Source organism: Drosophila subobscura, chromosome J, assembly GCF_008121235.1.
Source record: "Drosophila subobscura isolate 14011-0131.10 chromosome J, UCBerk_Dsub_1.0, whole genome shotgun sequence".
NCBI lineage: Eukaryota > Metazoa > Arthropoda > Insecta > Diptera > Drosophilidae > Drosophila > Drosophila subobscura.
Genome location: NC_048532.1, coordinates 349,806 through 366,089, shown reverse-complemented (window position 1 = coordinate 366,089; position 16,284 = coordinate 349,806). Strand labels below are relative to the sequence as shown.

The window sequence follows — 16,284 nt, the reverse complement described above, 5'->3', positions numbered from 1 at the left end:
GACGCTGATTTTAGCGTTCATAAAATATTTCGAATGGTTTTTATTCAGTGTATTTTTTCACTTGTTTTTATTTGGTAATGTGATTCGTTTTGGTTTGATAATAATGCTATGTATGTATATACTTAAAAAGATCAAAAACAATCTAATTAATGGCTAACAGTTTGCTTGTTTAAGTAACCCATTAAAGCCTGCAATCGCTTCTTTATATTCTTCTGGTCGTCCAAGGTACAACCAAGTAGGGCGCTCTCAAATTTCTTGTCGATCGGGCCGACATCAGCCTCGTACAAGGTGTCCAGATGTCCAGACGGGTCCATGGCACTAGTGCAGCAGGCGTTCAAGTACAGCTGGCAACGTTGGCGGGCGATCACAGGATCCCCCACTTTTATCATAGTGTCGATCAAAGAATTGATTTGACTAAGCGAGTCCTCCTGAGAGTTGTCACGCACAGTGCGCACATTTAATTCAACCGTTCCTAGGCGTGAACTGACTCGTTGTATGTACAGCATGACCTCCTCGCGCTCGGCTACAGTGGAACAGAGGCACTAAATTGTTTTTCTTTGCCGTATTGTGTTAGGAATGAGACACTCACACTCTCTCATCTTCTGAAGCATTTCGTTGCTCTTAATCAGATCCATAGACATTAAGAGATAGTCTTTCATCTCTTGTAAATTAAGAGCATCTTTGCGAAGCTTCTCTACACGTGCATCAATCTGATCCAATATGTTAACAAATCTGAAAATTCAGGGCTTAGTCAAGGTTTGTAAGTGTAGAATTAATATTTACCTCTCATTGGTATTTATTGTTCTGTCCCCAAGTTGATTTAATGTTTTCATCGGGATCATTGGTTTTTATATGAAAAGAAACAATAAAATGTAGAATGTTAGACCTCTCTGCTTCGGCTCAGCTCTTCAGCTAAACATAAATATACACTAAGCCCTACAAATAATGACCGCCAACACACAAGTTCAAACACTGTGAAGGTGACTTCCTGAGGTTCTTTATCACAATAATGTTAGACAACAATAAACAAATTAAGCTGGTTGCAGTGCGGGGTAGGGAATAAAAAAAATATTAAATATTTGTGCTGGTCGCTAAAAGTTTTGATTGATTTTATGTAGGATGGAATAACAACCTGTCCAGTGCTCTACTGTCGTCGACTAGTCCATATGAGTTGTTGCTTGCATTGTCACTGGGGCCAGAGGCTGCTGTGGATGTGGAAGGCACAGTGCCTGAACGAAGACCGTGCAAATAGTCGAAATTCATTGATGACTCCGAGTGGGCAACGCTGAATGAGTTTTGTCGATAAAGATTATTCTCGCTGGGTCGTTGCGCTGATTGCGCATCAATTTCCATCTCCTGCGGCTGATCCAGTGTGAATTTAAACTGCCTGCGTTTGCGATTTCCAAACAAGTGTTAATCGCTCTGGAACTCCCTGCTGCTTGCTGCTTGCTGCCTACTGTGGCTTCAGTTTCGGCAAATGGATGGCCTATTTTGGAATGCTTAAGCTTTTTGAGTAGGTGTCTATGAAGTGTTTGATGCTTTTGCTTATACTTTTATATTTTGCTTATACACATACACACGCAAGCTGGAAGAGAGAGAGACAGAGTGCTTATTTAGTATTTAATTACCTATCGGCTGGTGTGATGTTAAAATATGCTTCCGGCCAGGCGACACTATAGTCATCATTGCACCCCGGCCTCCCCTCATCATCCTCACATGACTGAAGGATTTTAGGGTCCTCAGACGGCGGTGGCGTTTCTTCACTGCAGTGTCGACGTTTGCGAAAAATACTTCGCAAATTGTCCAGCATAATTTATAATCCGATTTCCAATTATGTTTCCTTTTGTTTCTTACGTGTGCACAAATGAGAGTCAATTTTAGGCAATAACCACCTAGGTTGCCTCGTTCGATCCAGGGTCTCGGTTTCGCTGTTCGTATGATAGTTAAATAGATTGATTACCTGAGGCTTAGTAACAATTTGAAGGATTCGAATTCGCTTTGTGAGTACTAGACTGCTTTTAATGCTTTTGAGCGATCGAATCTCCACATTCCATTCTTATTTTTTAATTTGAAGTTTTTTTATAAAACAATTTAGACAATGTTATTAGCAGTGGGACCACGGAGTTATTAAAAAATAAGCCGCCTAACCTAAACAAAAAATACCGAAATATACCTTTACATTCTCAAAATATACCGTATATTTTCTTGCGACAGAAAATACTATATTTTTGGCTCTGTTTTTAGTATGACTAAAGTGGGCAAAGTACATGCTCTCTAGGTACACTGTTTTATGTTTGTTCACAAAACAAAATCCGTTAAACATTCAAATTTTGCATGAAAGCAGGATGAGTGTGTTATTTCAGAGTGGATATGGAGCTCGAAACACAACAATGAATGGATAAAGCACCGCATTATTGGATCCGTTAGCAAAGCTATTGGAAGGGATGGGGGTAGCCACTGCAAACTAATTTCTTCATTCTGGCTATAATAATGATATAATCTAATCCCATCACAATATACTCTATTTACTTTTCGTGTACCGGGTATAAAAAATAGGTGTGCACATTACACTACTCGACAAAATCTACCATTTTTTTCCGCTTCGAACCAAACCAGCTTTTTCCGATAGAATAAGGACTTTACATTTTTTGAAAAAATTATGGTTTTTTTCTATAACAAATTTTTTTTTTATATTTTAAAGTTTGGACATTTTTTTTAACGGTTTCTTTAGAGGTAGCGCCTCTTTTTTCACATAACTTAAGTATCTTACATCTGGTTGTAATGAACTTAACCATTCTGTAAAGCGGATGAACGCATCTATAATGTACGTATACCCAAAAACTTTGTGGTTGAAGATTACCGTTTGAATAATATTATGCTTTGAAGTGCAAAAATATTTTTTTTTGTGAGGAATATTTTACGAAATTTTGACATTTATTTTTTGTGTACAGGAGCATTATTAGGGCGTCGTTTATGGTATTGCTCCTCAAAATCTATGGAGATTCGGCAGATCTAACATTTTTAAACAAATCCTAAAAAAATAAAAATATCAACAACAAAAAATACGTGTTGATTGGTTGCGCGAGAAAGTACCAGAGTATTTCTGGCTTCAAGCACTAACCAGATAGTATACATTCACTTACATTACGTGTCCGTGTGAATCAAGTCAAAACCGGTTTGAAGAGCTTAAAAATAACAAGCAATACATATGCATCATTGTCTGCGTGTCCCACACGTACTAATACATACACACACCGATGTGGGGTACTCACAACGCACAATGAGCGGTAACGTTTCGCTTCCAGACTGTGTCGAATCTAGTATACTAACCATATAAGTGCTTCAAGCTCAGTACTCATACACGCAAAATAATCTTGCGACAGAATCAGGGATGATTTTCCGATTCAAACGATAAGAAATCAACCCTGTTTTTTGTTCGACAGAATATTTTGTCGCAAGAATTTTGCAGCAGTTCAGCAGAAAATATTCGAGAAAACCAGCCGATTAAATACTACCAACACCGCAGCAAAAAAAACCATAAATCTATCCTTTGTCGACAGAAACAAGAAACACGGAAGGAAACAATCTAAACAAGCGCAAGAGGGCTAGAAAAAAGCATTCATTAAGACGACTTAAAACTTATTAATGCAGTCGAACGAAAACTGATTATATGGAATTTATAATTTATTATACTCTGTACTCATTTTATACATTTATAAAGCGATAAAACACATGTTTATTGATGTGCAATTTTTTGCACATTCTTTCATTTCACACTGTGCTTCGTGCAGTGTGCGGCTCTAGGGAAGGGGGCGAGCTAAAAGAGCGTGTTGTCGTGAGAAGTGATGTAGATTGCACATGCAGAAAATATGTAAAATGTAAAATTCGAAACATAAAACAATGAGGGACAGATATACTGACTGAGTACGAGATATAAAAGTTGTGACGCGTACGAAGCGTCTCACACGTTCATACTCGTTTTCAATTTCATTACGTGTGATGGCATTCCAGGCAGATCAAGTGTATTCCTCAATTCCGTTAAGTTTTAGCATCTTCAAGCCTGGCTGCACAGTTTTCTGCTGGTTCCATAATAATCCTCTGCATTTGTCGTAGCCGATCCGCCTCTCGCTTCGATTACCGCTCTTCCTCAGTACTATTTGAAACATTTATTCTCGAAATTTCTGCGTATTTTCTAGTAGGTCGACCCTAACTATTTTTTTTTAGGCAAAACGAACCTCTGGATTACTGTTATCCGTCCTGTAGGACGGCTTGTGTGCGCCTAAAGAGGAAAAATTTGTGACTTTTTCATTGACCTTTCCTGACTGCTGTAATATCTGCTGGTTTTTGCCTGGCCATAGTCATCTGAGGCTCTTCAGGCGTCTTTTCCATCGACCCTATCCGCTCTATGGCTTCCTCGTAGACCCTGAAGTCGTTTCTTGAAAGCACCACCGAGCTTGTGTGAAACGATCGACAGCACAAGTGAAGCAAGTGAAGCAGCACAAAAGTAGTAGATTCAGGGTTGTATTTTTATTTGGGGCGGCAAATTTAAATCTCGTACACACAAAGCTGTGCGCGACCACTGACAGCTTTTTGAGGTAATATCAAAGTAATAATAAAACGGACACTGCTGCAAAGTGGGATGTCCTTTCACACAGTAAATAAAAAACTCGCATCGCTGCATATGTGGATACAGATGTTGTCCGTAAGTGGGACAATGGATAAAGTCATTCCAAACATCTACACCCGAGTTTATGTTAGCATTGGGAGGAGTTGAATGGGTCGGAGGATCTTCTTTCTGAGCACCCAAGGTGCATTGAGCCCTCTCCGGTAAATCGCATTTACCAGTCAACGCATTCCAATGCAATTCAGAGCTGCACTCCTGCAGAATAGCCTGTCCATAATAGCAGATGTAATAGGTGCTGCAGCTACTAGAACTGCCTATATAAACGATCAGATCGTTAGACTGCCTTTGAGTTAACGTGGCACAGTATGAAGCCGCATCCGTGATAATGTTGTTAAGATCGCTGTCACCGGCGTTCGGTGGCATTGTGTTTTCCATGCCGGTCTCTGTCCCGTTTCTGCATTTCACATTTCCCGCTGTATCGCAGAGCTTACTATCAGAATTGAAAAGCATTGTAGGTGGACAGGAGGCCAATACAGCATCACCGTTCTCTACGCACAGATAAAACAGTTGGCAGTCTTCAGAATGCTGTAAAAATTCACCAACCAGGTGATTCGCACACAAGTTACCGCCATTCTGTCTTATGGTCACTGAGTTAGTAGGTTTCCACAGCTTCCAGTTTTTCTGGGCCGAGGCAATATAACTGAGCACTAAAATACTAGTTACTGCTGGAAGGGGAAAAACAGTCATTATTGTAATTAACATCACATTATTGTATCTACTTGTATTGAACTTCATCGTGTGTCAAGCTCGACTAACGCACAGTTTTATTCTAATATTGTAATACCCGAAGAACTTGGCATATATGTGATACAAGGGACGTCTAGAGGCCTCGCCCTCAATATCAGAAAATTAACATTTTCAAGTGCGTGTTGACGAAGTCGATAACGGGTCCAAACCAAAAAACATATCATTCAAGATACTATTTTTTTCTTTTGCAAAAAAAATCCGTTTTTTCCCCTCTAACCAATTACGTGATGGCATTGAGACGCATCCTACACCATTCATTTCAGAACAACAACAAAAAATGGAATGCCGAGATTAACTCTGAAAGAATTTTAGGCCTTGTCAAGTAAATAGCTCAAATCTGTCAATGGTTCCTTTTTTCCTACAGTTAAAGAACTTATGTATTATTGTGAAATGATTTTAGTTTTGGTTGAAGGTTATCTGCAAAGAAATGTAATGAGTCGATATGATTCACAACGAGTCTGCGAAAATTTATTTTCAAGCCCTTTTAGCGCTCTTGATGATGCTACAAGAAGGGACTTTCCAGTAATATCTTTTCATTCTCGTTTCTTGTAAATATATTAATATCCTTAAATCCAGTAAATCCTATTTTCTAAAATTATTTTGATTTAAGTTGATTTAAGAATGAGAATTTAAAAATCAAACTATAAGTATCCCCAACGCTTAGAGGCTAAAAGGACACAATAAAGCTTTATTGTTATAATTCAAAATTGATTATAGCACTTTGCCTTGCTTAGAACCACACATGATCGTTTCTCATGGTCCCAGCCATACAAGAAAGGGCACTGTTGCACAATTAAATATCCCAGTCGACATTGGTAGAAATAATTGCAGTTATCTGGATGGGGATAGATATCCATTGTGTGCCGTTTGCATTGCTCCCTGGGATTAATTGTCGTCGCCTAAAATAATACAAAATCATTTTTGAGGGTTTTCTTGTATAAATAAGTCTTCTATCAAAACCCACCAGACATCGCACATTTTCGGGATGGTCGCATTTGCCAGTGCGGTGATTAAAATGCAAAGAGACCGCACAGTTCATGGGGTACGGTTGACCCTGATAACAAACATAGTAGTCCGTGCAAGACTTTTGACTTGCCATTAATATGATGCGGCTTTTATTATCGTCGCGGGGGCAAATACTGGCCACAATTATGTCAACACTCGGGGGGAATATTGTCGTGTTGCTGTCTGGTCCATCGGCGTATGTTGGCGGTGGTGTAACGTTCAGTGAAGTGGCTGCTAAAGTGGTATTAAGAGTCGTGGATGCTACAGAATCGCCCACTAAAATCGATTCAGTATTGACAATTATTAAGTTATCAGTACTAGACTCTAATGATGATGTATTATCTGTCTCCACAGCCATCCCTGTGCGACAGTCAATATCGCCCATTGGCTCACACATTTCAGTATCGGAACTAAAGTATTCGCCATCAGGGCATTCACCATCATATGAATCATTTCCGTTACAGAAAATGTAGTGCGCACAGCTCTTTGCAGAGGATATAAATCCCGATTCATTCCCATTGCACTCGACGAAATTGTCTGCCTGGCATATGCCAAAAATAAGGACCATTACAATCAGGAAAACACAAAAGTTTGACATCTTCTCTGTATCGTTTCCAATATTCAACTGCTCAGGCTACTGTTTAATCAACGTTGTTTTCTTCCAGTTATTTTAGATTTATAAGCATTTAATTTGCTTGAGAACAGGGCTGGTATCTTCTTTATTTACGACTCTCTGAGGAATCTTACACGAATAGCCGTATCATAAGATAAGGTTTCGTCGCAGTACACCGTTCTTGTACGGCCTCGAAATGAAAATTCTGCGGGCACTGCTGCAGAAGAAGATAACCCGATATACATTGATAGTAGTAATTACTATTGGCCGGATAGGGATAGACACCGTTTCTTCCGCTCGTCTTGCAGATTACGTGGACACTGGAGCTAGAAATGGTTGTTCCTGCTGCTATTGTAGCTGATGAAGAAGGGGGATATGATGGGCTAGGAGTAAAAATCGTTGGGGTAGATCTTTCTGCTAGCATGGGGTCTTGCGGTGCGACGGGTGCCGATGAAGAGGGAATTTTGTTTTCTGCACTGGTTTCTTCCATTGCACCATAACAATCAATAGGCTCCCAGCAATCGCCATTGCAATAGTAGGAATCATCTCCGTTACAGTGAACGAACTCGCTGCACGCCTGGTTTGGATTTGTCACCTTATTAATAATGACTCCCTGACATTCTTGCAAAAATGCCGCCGACACCTGATGGGCAGGCAGCAGGCAGCCAAAGACTATAAACAACTTCCACATAAAGGCTTTCGACTGTTTTCATCTACCAGGTCAGGGCCTCCTTTATAGGTGGGAATCTGGTTCGGTTCGCTTGTTCATTGATAAGGCTCTAAGCTAAATTTATTTGTAAGCTAAATTGATTTTCATGGACAAGAAACGGGGCTAATTAAAAATGTTTTCTTTCTCCGGTACTCTACTTCAGCGTACAGTCCATGGAACCCCGCATACGTCCACCACAAGCTCCACTTGAGGCATCGAACGCATATCCAAAGGGACACTGCTCTACCAGCAGAAAGCCATCCACACAGTAGTAAAAGTAGTTACAGTTTTGGGGATAGCTGAACCTTTTGGTTACACCCTGACGACACTGCTCTCGTACATTCAACGGCGAGGCTGTGGAGAGACCCGTATTCGGCGACTCTGACGTTGACGTTGATGAATTATTAGGTGAAACCGTTGGAATACCCGAAACGATTGTCTCGTTGCAATTAAAGGCAGCATTGCAGGTGCTGTTGTCCACACAAAACATCGAATCCTGGCCCGAGCAGTTGATGTAAGGGTAGCTGCAGTTGGGCCGAGTGTTGTTTATGAATCCAAATTGGTTATTACATTCTGTAATGCTTAGGCCATGGATGCCACAGACCACGGCAATAACACCACAAGCGATCAGTCCAAATTCAAAGCGCAAAGAGGGCCCCATAGTCGATCTGTATGGATGTGGGGCTGTGTGCTTAGCTTTTTATAGTCAATACTGTTCAGTCGGTGAAAATCAAGATAATTGAAATAAGTTATATTTAATTAAACGACTCTTGTCTCGACAAAGCTGTAACTTATCAATAATTATCCCCTCTTATCTCCTAGGTGTACACAACGCCATTGAACTGAAATGAGTTTTTCTGGCTGTTTTGGAGTTTCCGGTCTATCTTTTTTCTCGACGGGAGTTTCCAAAGCATTTCGCCACATTTATCTGCACACAACTCCTTCGTTCGATGTCCCAGCCGTAGTAGAAGGGGCACTGCTGAATGGTGAGAAATCCCTTGATGCAATAATAGAAATAATTGCATTTGTCAGGGTGTGGAAAGAACTCTGTCATATGGGGCAGGCATTTGTGAACCCGTGGATCTTCCAGCTGAAAAATGATTCAATGTAAATGTGAACAGCTCGATCGATGTCTTTCAATGAAACCTACCGCACACTGAACGTTATCCGCATGGTCGCATTGCCCGGTGAGAGCATTGAAGTACAAATTGTTGTTACAGTGCATTTCCATGGCATGTCCGTGATAGCAAAGATAATAACTTGTGCATGATTCGTTGCTGGCCATTAATATGACCTGGCTGGGATCGTCGATGATCGGGCAATTAGGCTTCACAACAGGCGCAATATTGAGGATATCCACTTCGCTTGGCTGATCCACCGTATATGTAGGATCGGTTGGAGGTTCCGTGGCTGGTGTAGAATCTTCCTCTTCTGGCTCCTGCTCTGCGCCAGGCTCGTCGACTTCATCCAAAAAGCATTGCACGTTGGCGGCATCATCACATCCCCCTGACTCGGCATCAAAGTATTCACCATCATCGCAGTCACCCTTTAACGAGTCCTCGCCCATGCAATACACATAAGACTGACAGCTTTCCAAGCTCTGGACAAACGATTCGTCGGCCATTCCATCACATTCATCAAAGTGATCTCCATAGGACTTGCCGCTCCACAGCAAAACTACGCAAAAGTACGATAAATATTTTGACATTTTGTGGTCTTCAGGTAAGTTCTTCAACTAAGGGAGTCCAGAAGCTTCTCCATTATATTTATGCGGATATTTTCGTCACATTTGCCGAAAATACCAGCAGACATGCATTTCATTTTACTCTAATTGAATACCTTTTTATCAAGAGACCTTCCAGATATGTATCTTTAGACGACTACCCGTGAGGTTCTTTGTATTACAAAATATTGTAGCCCCCATGAATCACCTTAGAATACCCGTACCCGTGCTGCTTTTCAGCTGTTTTCCATTATGAAATCATTTGCGTGCAGTCGAGTGTATGTACATATGTAGTTCGATGGTGCCACATGGCAAAACTTAAAAATTCATAGTCACTGTTTTCCCCCACACATCCACTCTTGTACCAAGTCACACAATAGCGTCAAGAGCGTAAAAAACAACGTAACAGAAAGCGTTGACCTTAGCATACGCCGCATTGTCCGTATTTTGCCTATGGATAGCCACAATCGGAAACACAAAAACGCTAACGTGGCCCTACTAGGAGATACCCTATAAATTAACATTTGATTATACAGATACATGTTTTTATGTATACATATGTACATATATGTACATACTTACATATGTATGTACATATGTTCGCATCCATGGTGAAAATAAGTGACCTACACTTATTGACTTCTCAAAATGAGTATAAGAGTAGAGTACATAGAGTTCGATAGTCTGTTTCTTTTTTATAACCGGTACTCGAAGAGTAAATAGGGTATATTGTATTTGTGCGAATAACGGTTGTATGTAACGCACAGAAGGAAACGTTTCCGACCCCATAAAGTATATATATTCTTGATCAGCATCAATAGCCGAGTCGATTGAGCCATGTCTGTCTGTCCGTCTGTCTGTCCGTCTGTCCGTCCTGATGAGCGCCTAGTACTCAGAGACTATAAGAGCTAGAGCCACCAAATTTTGCATCCAGACTTCTGTATGCTCACACTGTTACAAGTGTATTTAAAAAAATGAGCCACGCCCCCTTCCGCCTCCGCAAAAGGGCGAAAACCTTCCAAATATCTATCAGATCACCAAATTGGGATACGATTGGATCATTATTATAGCCACAATGAAGAAATTAATTTGCAGTGGCCAAACCCACCCCGTCCCGCAGCATTCACACTCTGCTTCGCGCTGTTTATGGCCTCTGCCCCTGACACGTCTCTGCCTCTGCAGTGTGTGTCTATAGGGGAGGGTGGCGAGCTAAAGGAGCGTGTTGACGTGAGCAGTGTTGTTGATGTAGATGACAGATGAAGAAAAAATTTAAAATTTAACAAATAACCGCTAAAGTGCAGATGTAGTACTGGTACTGAGTGCCGGGTATAAAAGTTGTGAAGCGTAAGAAGCGTCTCACACGTCCCTTCTCGTTCTTTCAGCGTTTGTTATGATATAAATCACACGAACCTCCAATTTGCTTGAAGGTTTTTGCTCCTTCAGTTATTGACTATATTTGCACGATCATGGCGGAGACCATCGAGTAGAGTGGCTGGGACAATTTGCACAAATTCTAAAATACATATTGTCAAGCATTTCTAGCGACGATAAGACATAAATACGCCCTGCCGGTTTATGCTGGTCAGCTTTATCGTGCACCTGTAAGAGGAAAGAATATATAAAAAATACGTTTAAAGTAAAAATAAATAAAAACAAACACAAGCACAGGTACACATACATACAGGTAAGAAGTGGAAGTTCTTTATCAAAGTATTTAAACAAGTGCAAACGTAACCAATCTTCTGTTGTTGTGCTGTCTTTTGTGCTGTAGACATTTCTTATAAGGGATATTTGACTTAAATGCAATCGACAGATGAACCGAATGGATGGTGGAAGATCGATCAAGCCAGATCAAAAGACAGCTCAATCCACATTGTGGGGAAAGACGAGCGACGAGACGCTCACGGCGCGCTGATGATATGTACATACATACATATGTACATACATATGTACATATGTGGATTCAGTTGTAAAGACAAGACAATGACGCGACGTCGAAATGTCTGCTAGCCTGTCTCATATTTACCACCCTTACACAAATACTCATATGCTCGTATAATACATTTTTCGATCTACGCAGTGTATACTTAATTTACAATCCACATGTGCATTTATTTACAGCTGAATGTTAATATTGTTGGCCACCGTTTAAAGATATATACCTTTTCATGAAGCCAAAACAAGTGATATGAAAAATAACGATGACTCAATCGAATACTGAACATGCCATGAGAGAGGGGAGCCGAGTGAGATCTTTTATTATATTTGGTAAAAAGTAAATAAGAAGGGTGTCTGCAAATGGCGGGTACGATACAGAGGGCGAGTTTCAAAGTGATAATGAGAAACTAGCTAAGAAAGTGCATAAATACATATGTACATATGTATTTAGTATTTAAAGAATTATGGTTTTTTTTCTTTGGCAGAACCGGTAACGGTTTTTTTTAGAGGTGGCGTTTCTTTTTTTCACATATGTAGGTTAAGTAGCTTACATCTGGTTGTAATTAACTTAGCCATCCTATAAAACTGATAAATGCATCTATAATGTTTACCCAAGCACTTTGGGGTTTTAGCTTACCGTTTGGAAAATAATAAGCTTTGAAATGCAAAAATGTTGATTTTTGTGAGGCGAAAATCTGCTGTATCCACAATTTTTAAGATAAAAGAAAACTAACGAGAAGGGACATGTGAGACGCTTCTTACGCGTCACAACTTTTATACCCGGTATTCAGTACTACATCTGTACCTTAGCGGTTTTTTGTCAAATTTTAAATTTTTTCTTCATCTGTCATCTACATCTACAACACTTCTCACACCAACACGCTCCTTTAGCTCGCCCCCCTTCCCTAGAACAGCACACTGCAGACTCGCGGCAGAGGCAGAGGCCGCATACTGCAGAAGCAGAGTGTGAATGAGAGAATGTGCAAAAAAACAAATATAAGCTGCGGGACGGGGTGGGTTTTGCCACTGCAAATTGTAAGAAGTGACGTAGTTGCAGATGAAAAATGAAGAAAAAACTTTAACAAAAAACCACTAAAGTACAGATGTAGTACTGAATACCGGGTATAAAAGTTGTGACGCGTAAGAAGCGTCTGACACGTCCCTTTTCGTTTTTTTTTTTTGTTTTTTGCACATTATATGTAAGTGATGTAGATGCAGATGACATTTGAAGAACAATTTTAAAATTTGAAAAAAAACCTTGGTGAGAAAGGATGTAGATGTAGATGTCAAATGTAGAAAAATAAGGAAAATTTAAATTTACCACAAGGTACAGACGGTACTACTGAGTACCGGGTAAAAAGTTGTGAGCGTAGGAAACGTCTCTCGCATCCTTCCTCATTTTTTTATGTACAGGTGCATTATTTGGGCGACGGTCAAGTAATGCACCAAAACATAAAAAAATAGAGGACACAATATATAATTTTTTTTCGACCTTTTCTGAGTTTTAAAGTCAAAATTTCGTTAAAAATACCACACAAAAATGAATGTTTTCGTATTTCAAAGCTTATCCAGACGGTAAGCTTAAACCACAAAGTGGAGCTGAGGAAACTCATGGCGGCATCAGGCGTTGCCCCTGCCCCGGCCTTTGCTTTATTCCGTTCTTATCAAAAAAAGTTGTGAGCGTAGGAAACGTCTCTCGCATCCTTCCTCGTTTTTTTATGTACAGGTGCATTACTGTGCATACGGCGACGGTCAAGGAATGCACCAAAACATAAAAAACGAGAAGGGACGTGTGAGACGCTTCTTACGCGTCACAACTTTTATACCCGGCACTCAGTACCAGTACTACATCTGCACTTCAGCGGTTATTTGTCAAATGTTTTCTTCATCTGTCATCCACATCAACAACACTACTCACGCCAACACGCTAGAGACACACACTGCAGAGTCATGGCAGAGTCGCGGCAGAGACACGGCAGAGGCAGAGACGTGTCAGGGGCAGAGGCCATAAACTGCGCGAAGCAGAGTGTGAATGAGAGAATATGTAAAAAAACAATATAAGCCGCGGGATAATAATGCTATAATAATGATCCAATCGTATCCCAATTCGGTGATCTGATAGATATGGTCATTCCCTACGGAATGGCGTTTTTAGTTTTCTGTTATCTTTTAAATTGTAGATTTGGGAGGTTTTCGCCCTTTTGCGGGGGCGGAAAGGGGCGGGGCTCATTTTTTAAATACACTTGTAACAGAGTGAGCATACAGAAGGATGCAAAATTTGGTGGCTCTAGCTTTTATAGTCTCTGAGATCCAGGCGCTCAACAAGACGGACGGACGGACGGACAGACGGACAGACGGCCAGACGGACAGACAGACATGGCTCTATCGACTCGGCTATTGGTGCTGATCAAGAATATATATACTTTATGGGGTCGGAAACGTTTCCTTCAGTGCGTTACATACAACCGTTATTCCCCACATATACAAAATACCCTATTTACTCTTCGAATACAGGGTATAAAAAGTCGGTTTGTTTCTTTAAGGAAAAAAAAGTTTGATTTTGTCGAGTAGTGTTATCAAAACATGACAGCAAAGGAATCTAATCAAGAGATTATGTTATAATTCGAAATTATATTTTAAAGAAAATCTCAATCTCACAGATTATATTTCTGTCACAAGTTAAAAAGAAACAAACCACTAACGAGAGTGTCCAGACGAACCTTCGACGTCGCTCCATATTCTATTGTTCGCTCAACAGAATAACAATAACTTTTCGATGTGATTCACAAATCAAATAATAAATTCACATGAAAGTGTATAAATACATACATATGTACATATATGTATGTATGCACATGTATGTATGTGTGCATGCATAATAAAAACGAGTAAGAGCGTTTGTGAGGCGCTTCGTACGCGTCACAACGTTTATACCCGGTAGTCTCTATGCTTAGTATTTTTTCGAGTTTTACATTTTTCATACATATGTACATCTGTCATCTACATCTCATCACTTCTCCCGCTAACACACCCTTTAAGCTCGCCACCGTCCCCCAGTGACGAACACTGCATGAGGCTGAGTGTGCGAGCGAGAAAGAATGACAACAATGGTCAAGCCAATGCAAAGCTACTGGACGGAGTGGGGAAAGCCACTGCAAATTAATTTCTTCATTCTGGCTATAATACTAATCAATTCGGAGATCTAATAAGCCATTCTCTAGGGAATTGCGTTTTAGTTTTCTCTTATCTTTAAAACTGCGTATAAGAGATATACTCGCCCGTTGCGGTGGTGGGAGGAGGCACGGCGAAGTTTTGAAACAAATTTGTAACAGTGTGATTGTAACATGTCTATCTGTGCTTTACGCACATTGCTATGACCACAAATACAATATATGTAACCTATTTACTCTTCGAGTACCTAGTAAAGCAAAAAGTAAAATAAAGAGAAGTCTACGAGAAAACATCAGAGGCAAAATATATTTGTATTTATACCCGGTACTCGAAGAGTAAATAGGGTATATTGTATTTGTGCTGAAACGTGGATGGATGTAAAAAGTTCTCAACACCACAAAGTACATACATATATTCTTGATCAGCATCAATATATCTGTCTGTCTGTCCGCCAGTCCGACTGTCCGTCTGGCCGTATTGTTTTGACGCCTCGTTCTCAGAGACTATAAGAGCTAGAGTCACTAAAGTTTGTGTGAAGACAAGTTTGTTTCAAAATGTAGCCACGCTTTTAATGTAATGTAATATTCGAAAAAAAAACCACTAAGGTACAGATATACTGACTGAGTACCGGTTAAAAAAGTTGTAACGCATACGAAGCGTCTCACAAACGTTCTTACTCGTTTTATCTACATATACATATTTACATATACATATTTACATATATGTACATACATACGTATGTATGTATATGTACGCATGCTATATAACTGTAAAAGATCGCCACTGTCTGTTAAGAGAACAAAGGAGAATCGAAAAGCCACGCGAAGAGAGGTTTGGTTTTGATTCACCCACATCTACATATGTACGGTCTGCTTCTTTATAATAACCTCAAGGAAAATCCTGAACAGAGTCTCCCTAAGCAACCCCACAGAAAGCGTCACTTGACTAAGATAGAAATGTGTGACATACATCTGTAAATATGTATGTACATACATACATATGTACATATGTACATACATACATATGTACATATGTACATATGTATGAAAGAATATGCGGGTTCAAATGCGGCCAGCTTGACGAATAATGTAAAAGTACAATATGAGCGCAATACATTCATCCCGAGAAGTACATGTACATATTTACATATGTGTGCATACACACTCGCACACAATGCACATTAATAATGAGATCGTGATTAAATTCACGTATTTATGAACGTATGTACATATGTATGTATGTATGTATGTAAATATGTACACATAACATGCATACATACGCAAAACATTCCTGAGAATTTTTTTGATCCAGTCAATTTACGAAAGTGGTTCGATACGCACAAAGCTAAGATGCTGTGGTTTGATAGATATGGTCATTCCCTACGGAATGGCATTTTTATTTTCTCTTAACTTCAAAATTGTCTGCATATATGTACATATGTACATACATCCGATTTTTTATGGGGTCGGAATCGCTTCCTTCTGTGTGTTACCTTTTTTTACCACAAATACAATATACCCTATTTACTCTTCGAGTACCGGGAATAAAAATAATTTACTCTGGCCCCCTTGAATGTATGAATATGTACATATGTATGTACATTGTACATATGTACATATATGTATGTACATTCATATGTACTTATGCATGCACTACATAATCTATATGTACCGACTTTCTGGGTTAATCCAAGT

The 16,284-nt window shown here is 39.8% G+C and overlaps 6 protein-coding genes across 9 annotated transcripts; all 6 read right to left on the bottom strand.

The window, feature by feature from the left end:
• Positions 1–53: 53 nt before the first annotated feature.
• On the bottom strand, positions 54–2,111 carry LOC117895125 (BAG family molecular chaperone regulator 2). Of its 4 annotated transcripts, none has more exons than XM_034802535.1 (5): positions 1,961–2,110; positions 1,133–1,585; positions 784–804; positions 590–732; positions 147–523 (listed from the first exon to the last, which is right to left on the bottom strand). In XM_034802535.1, exons 2-5 carry the CDS (start codon positions 1,351–1,353, stop codon positions 147–149), a joined length of 762 nt encoding a protein of 253 aa, XP_034658426.1. In that variant the 5' UTR covers positions 1,354–1,585; positions 1,961–2,110. The 4 variants fall into 4 exon arrangements, with proteins under 4 accessions (XP_034658427.1, XP_034658426.1, XP_034658425.1 ...); XM_034802534.1 differs by having other exon boundaries at positions 1,893–2,104; XM_034802536.1 differs by lacking the exon at positions 1,961–2,110 and having other exon boundaries at positions 54–523.
• A 2,402-nt stretch (positions 2,112–4,513) lies between these two features.
• Positions 4,514–5,374, bottom strand: LOC117893182 (probable chitinase 10). The gene has a single exon (XM_034799675.1). The coding sequence runs from the start codon at positions 5,369–5,371 to the stop codon at positions 4,514–4,516; it is 858 nt and encodes a 285-aa protein (XP_034655566.1). The 5' UTR covers positions 5,372–5,374.
• Positions 5,375–6,118: 744 nt separating this feature from the next.
• LOC117895123 lies at positions 6,119–7,124 on the bottom strand. The gene is made up of 2 exons (XM_034802532.1): positions 6,396–7,124; positions 6,119–6,330 (listed from the first exon to the last, which is right to left on the bottom strand). The coding sequence occupies exons 1-2, from the start codon at positions 7,032–7,034 to the stop codon at positions 6,133–6,135; spliced, it is 837 nt and encodes a 278-aa protein (XP_034658423.1). The 5' UTR covers positions 7,035–7,124; the 3' UTR covers positions 6,119–6,132.
• A 2-nt stretch (positions 7,125–7,126) lies between these two features.
• Positions 7,127–7,744, bottom strand: LOC117895127. The gene has a single exon (XM_034802538.1). It carries the CDS (start codon positions 7,738–7,740, stop codon positions 7,180–7,182), a length of 561 nt encoding a protein of 186 aa, XP_034658429.1. The 5' UTR covers positions 7,741–7,744; the 3' UTR covers positions 7,127–7,179.
• A 69-nt stretch (positions 7,745–7,813) lies between these two features.
• On the bottom strand, positions 7,814–8,446 carry LOC117895128. The gene has a single exon (XM_034802540.1). It carries the CDS (start codon positions 8,417–8,419, stop codon positions 7,913–7,915), a length of 507 nt encoding a protein of 168 aa, XP_034658431.1. The 5' UTR covers positions 8,420–8,446; the 3' UTR covers positions 7,814–7,912.
• Positions 8,447–8,488: 42 nt separating this feature from the next.
• LOC117895124 (probable chitinase 10) lies at positions 8,489–9,732 on the bottom strand. The gene is made up of 2 exons (XM_034802533.1): positions 8,909–9,732; positions 8,489–8,848 (listed from the first exon to the last, which is right to left on the bottom strand). The coding sequence occupies exons 1-2, from the start codon at positions 9,464–9,466 to the stop codon at positions 8,639–8,641; spliced, it is 768 nt and encodes a 255-aa protein (XP_034658424.1). The 5' UTR covers positions 9,467–9,732; the 3' UTR covers positions 8,489–8,638.
• Between the last annotated feature and the right edge of the window lie 6,552 nt (positions 9,733–16,284).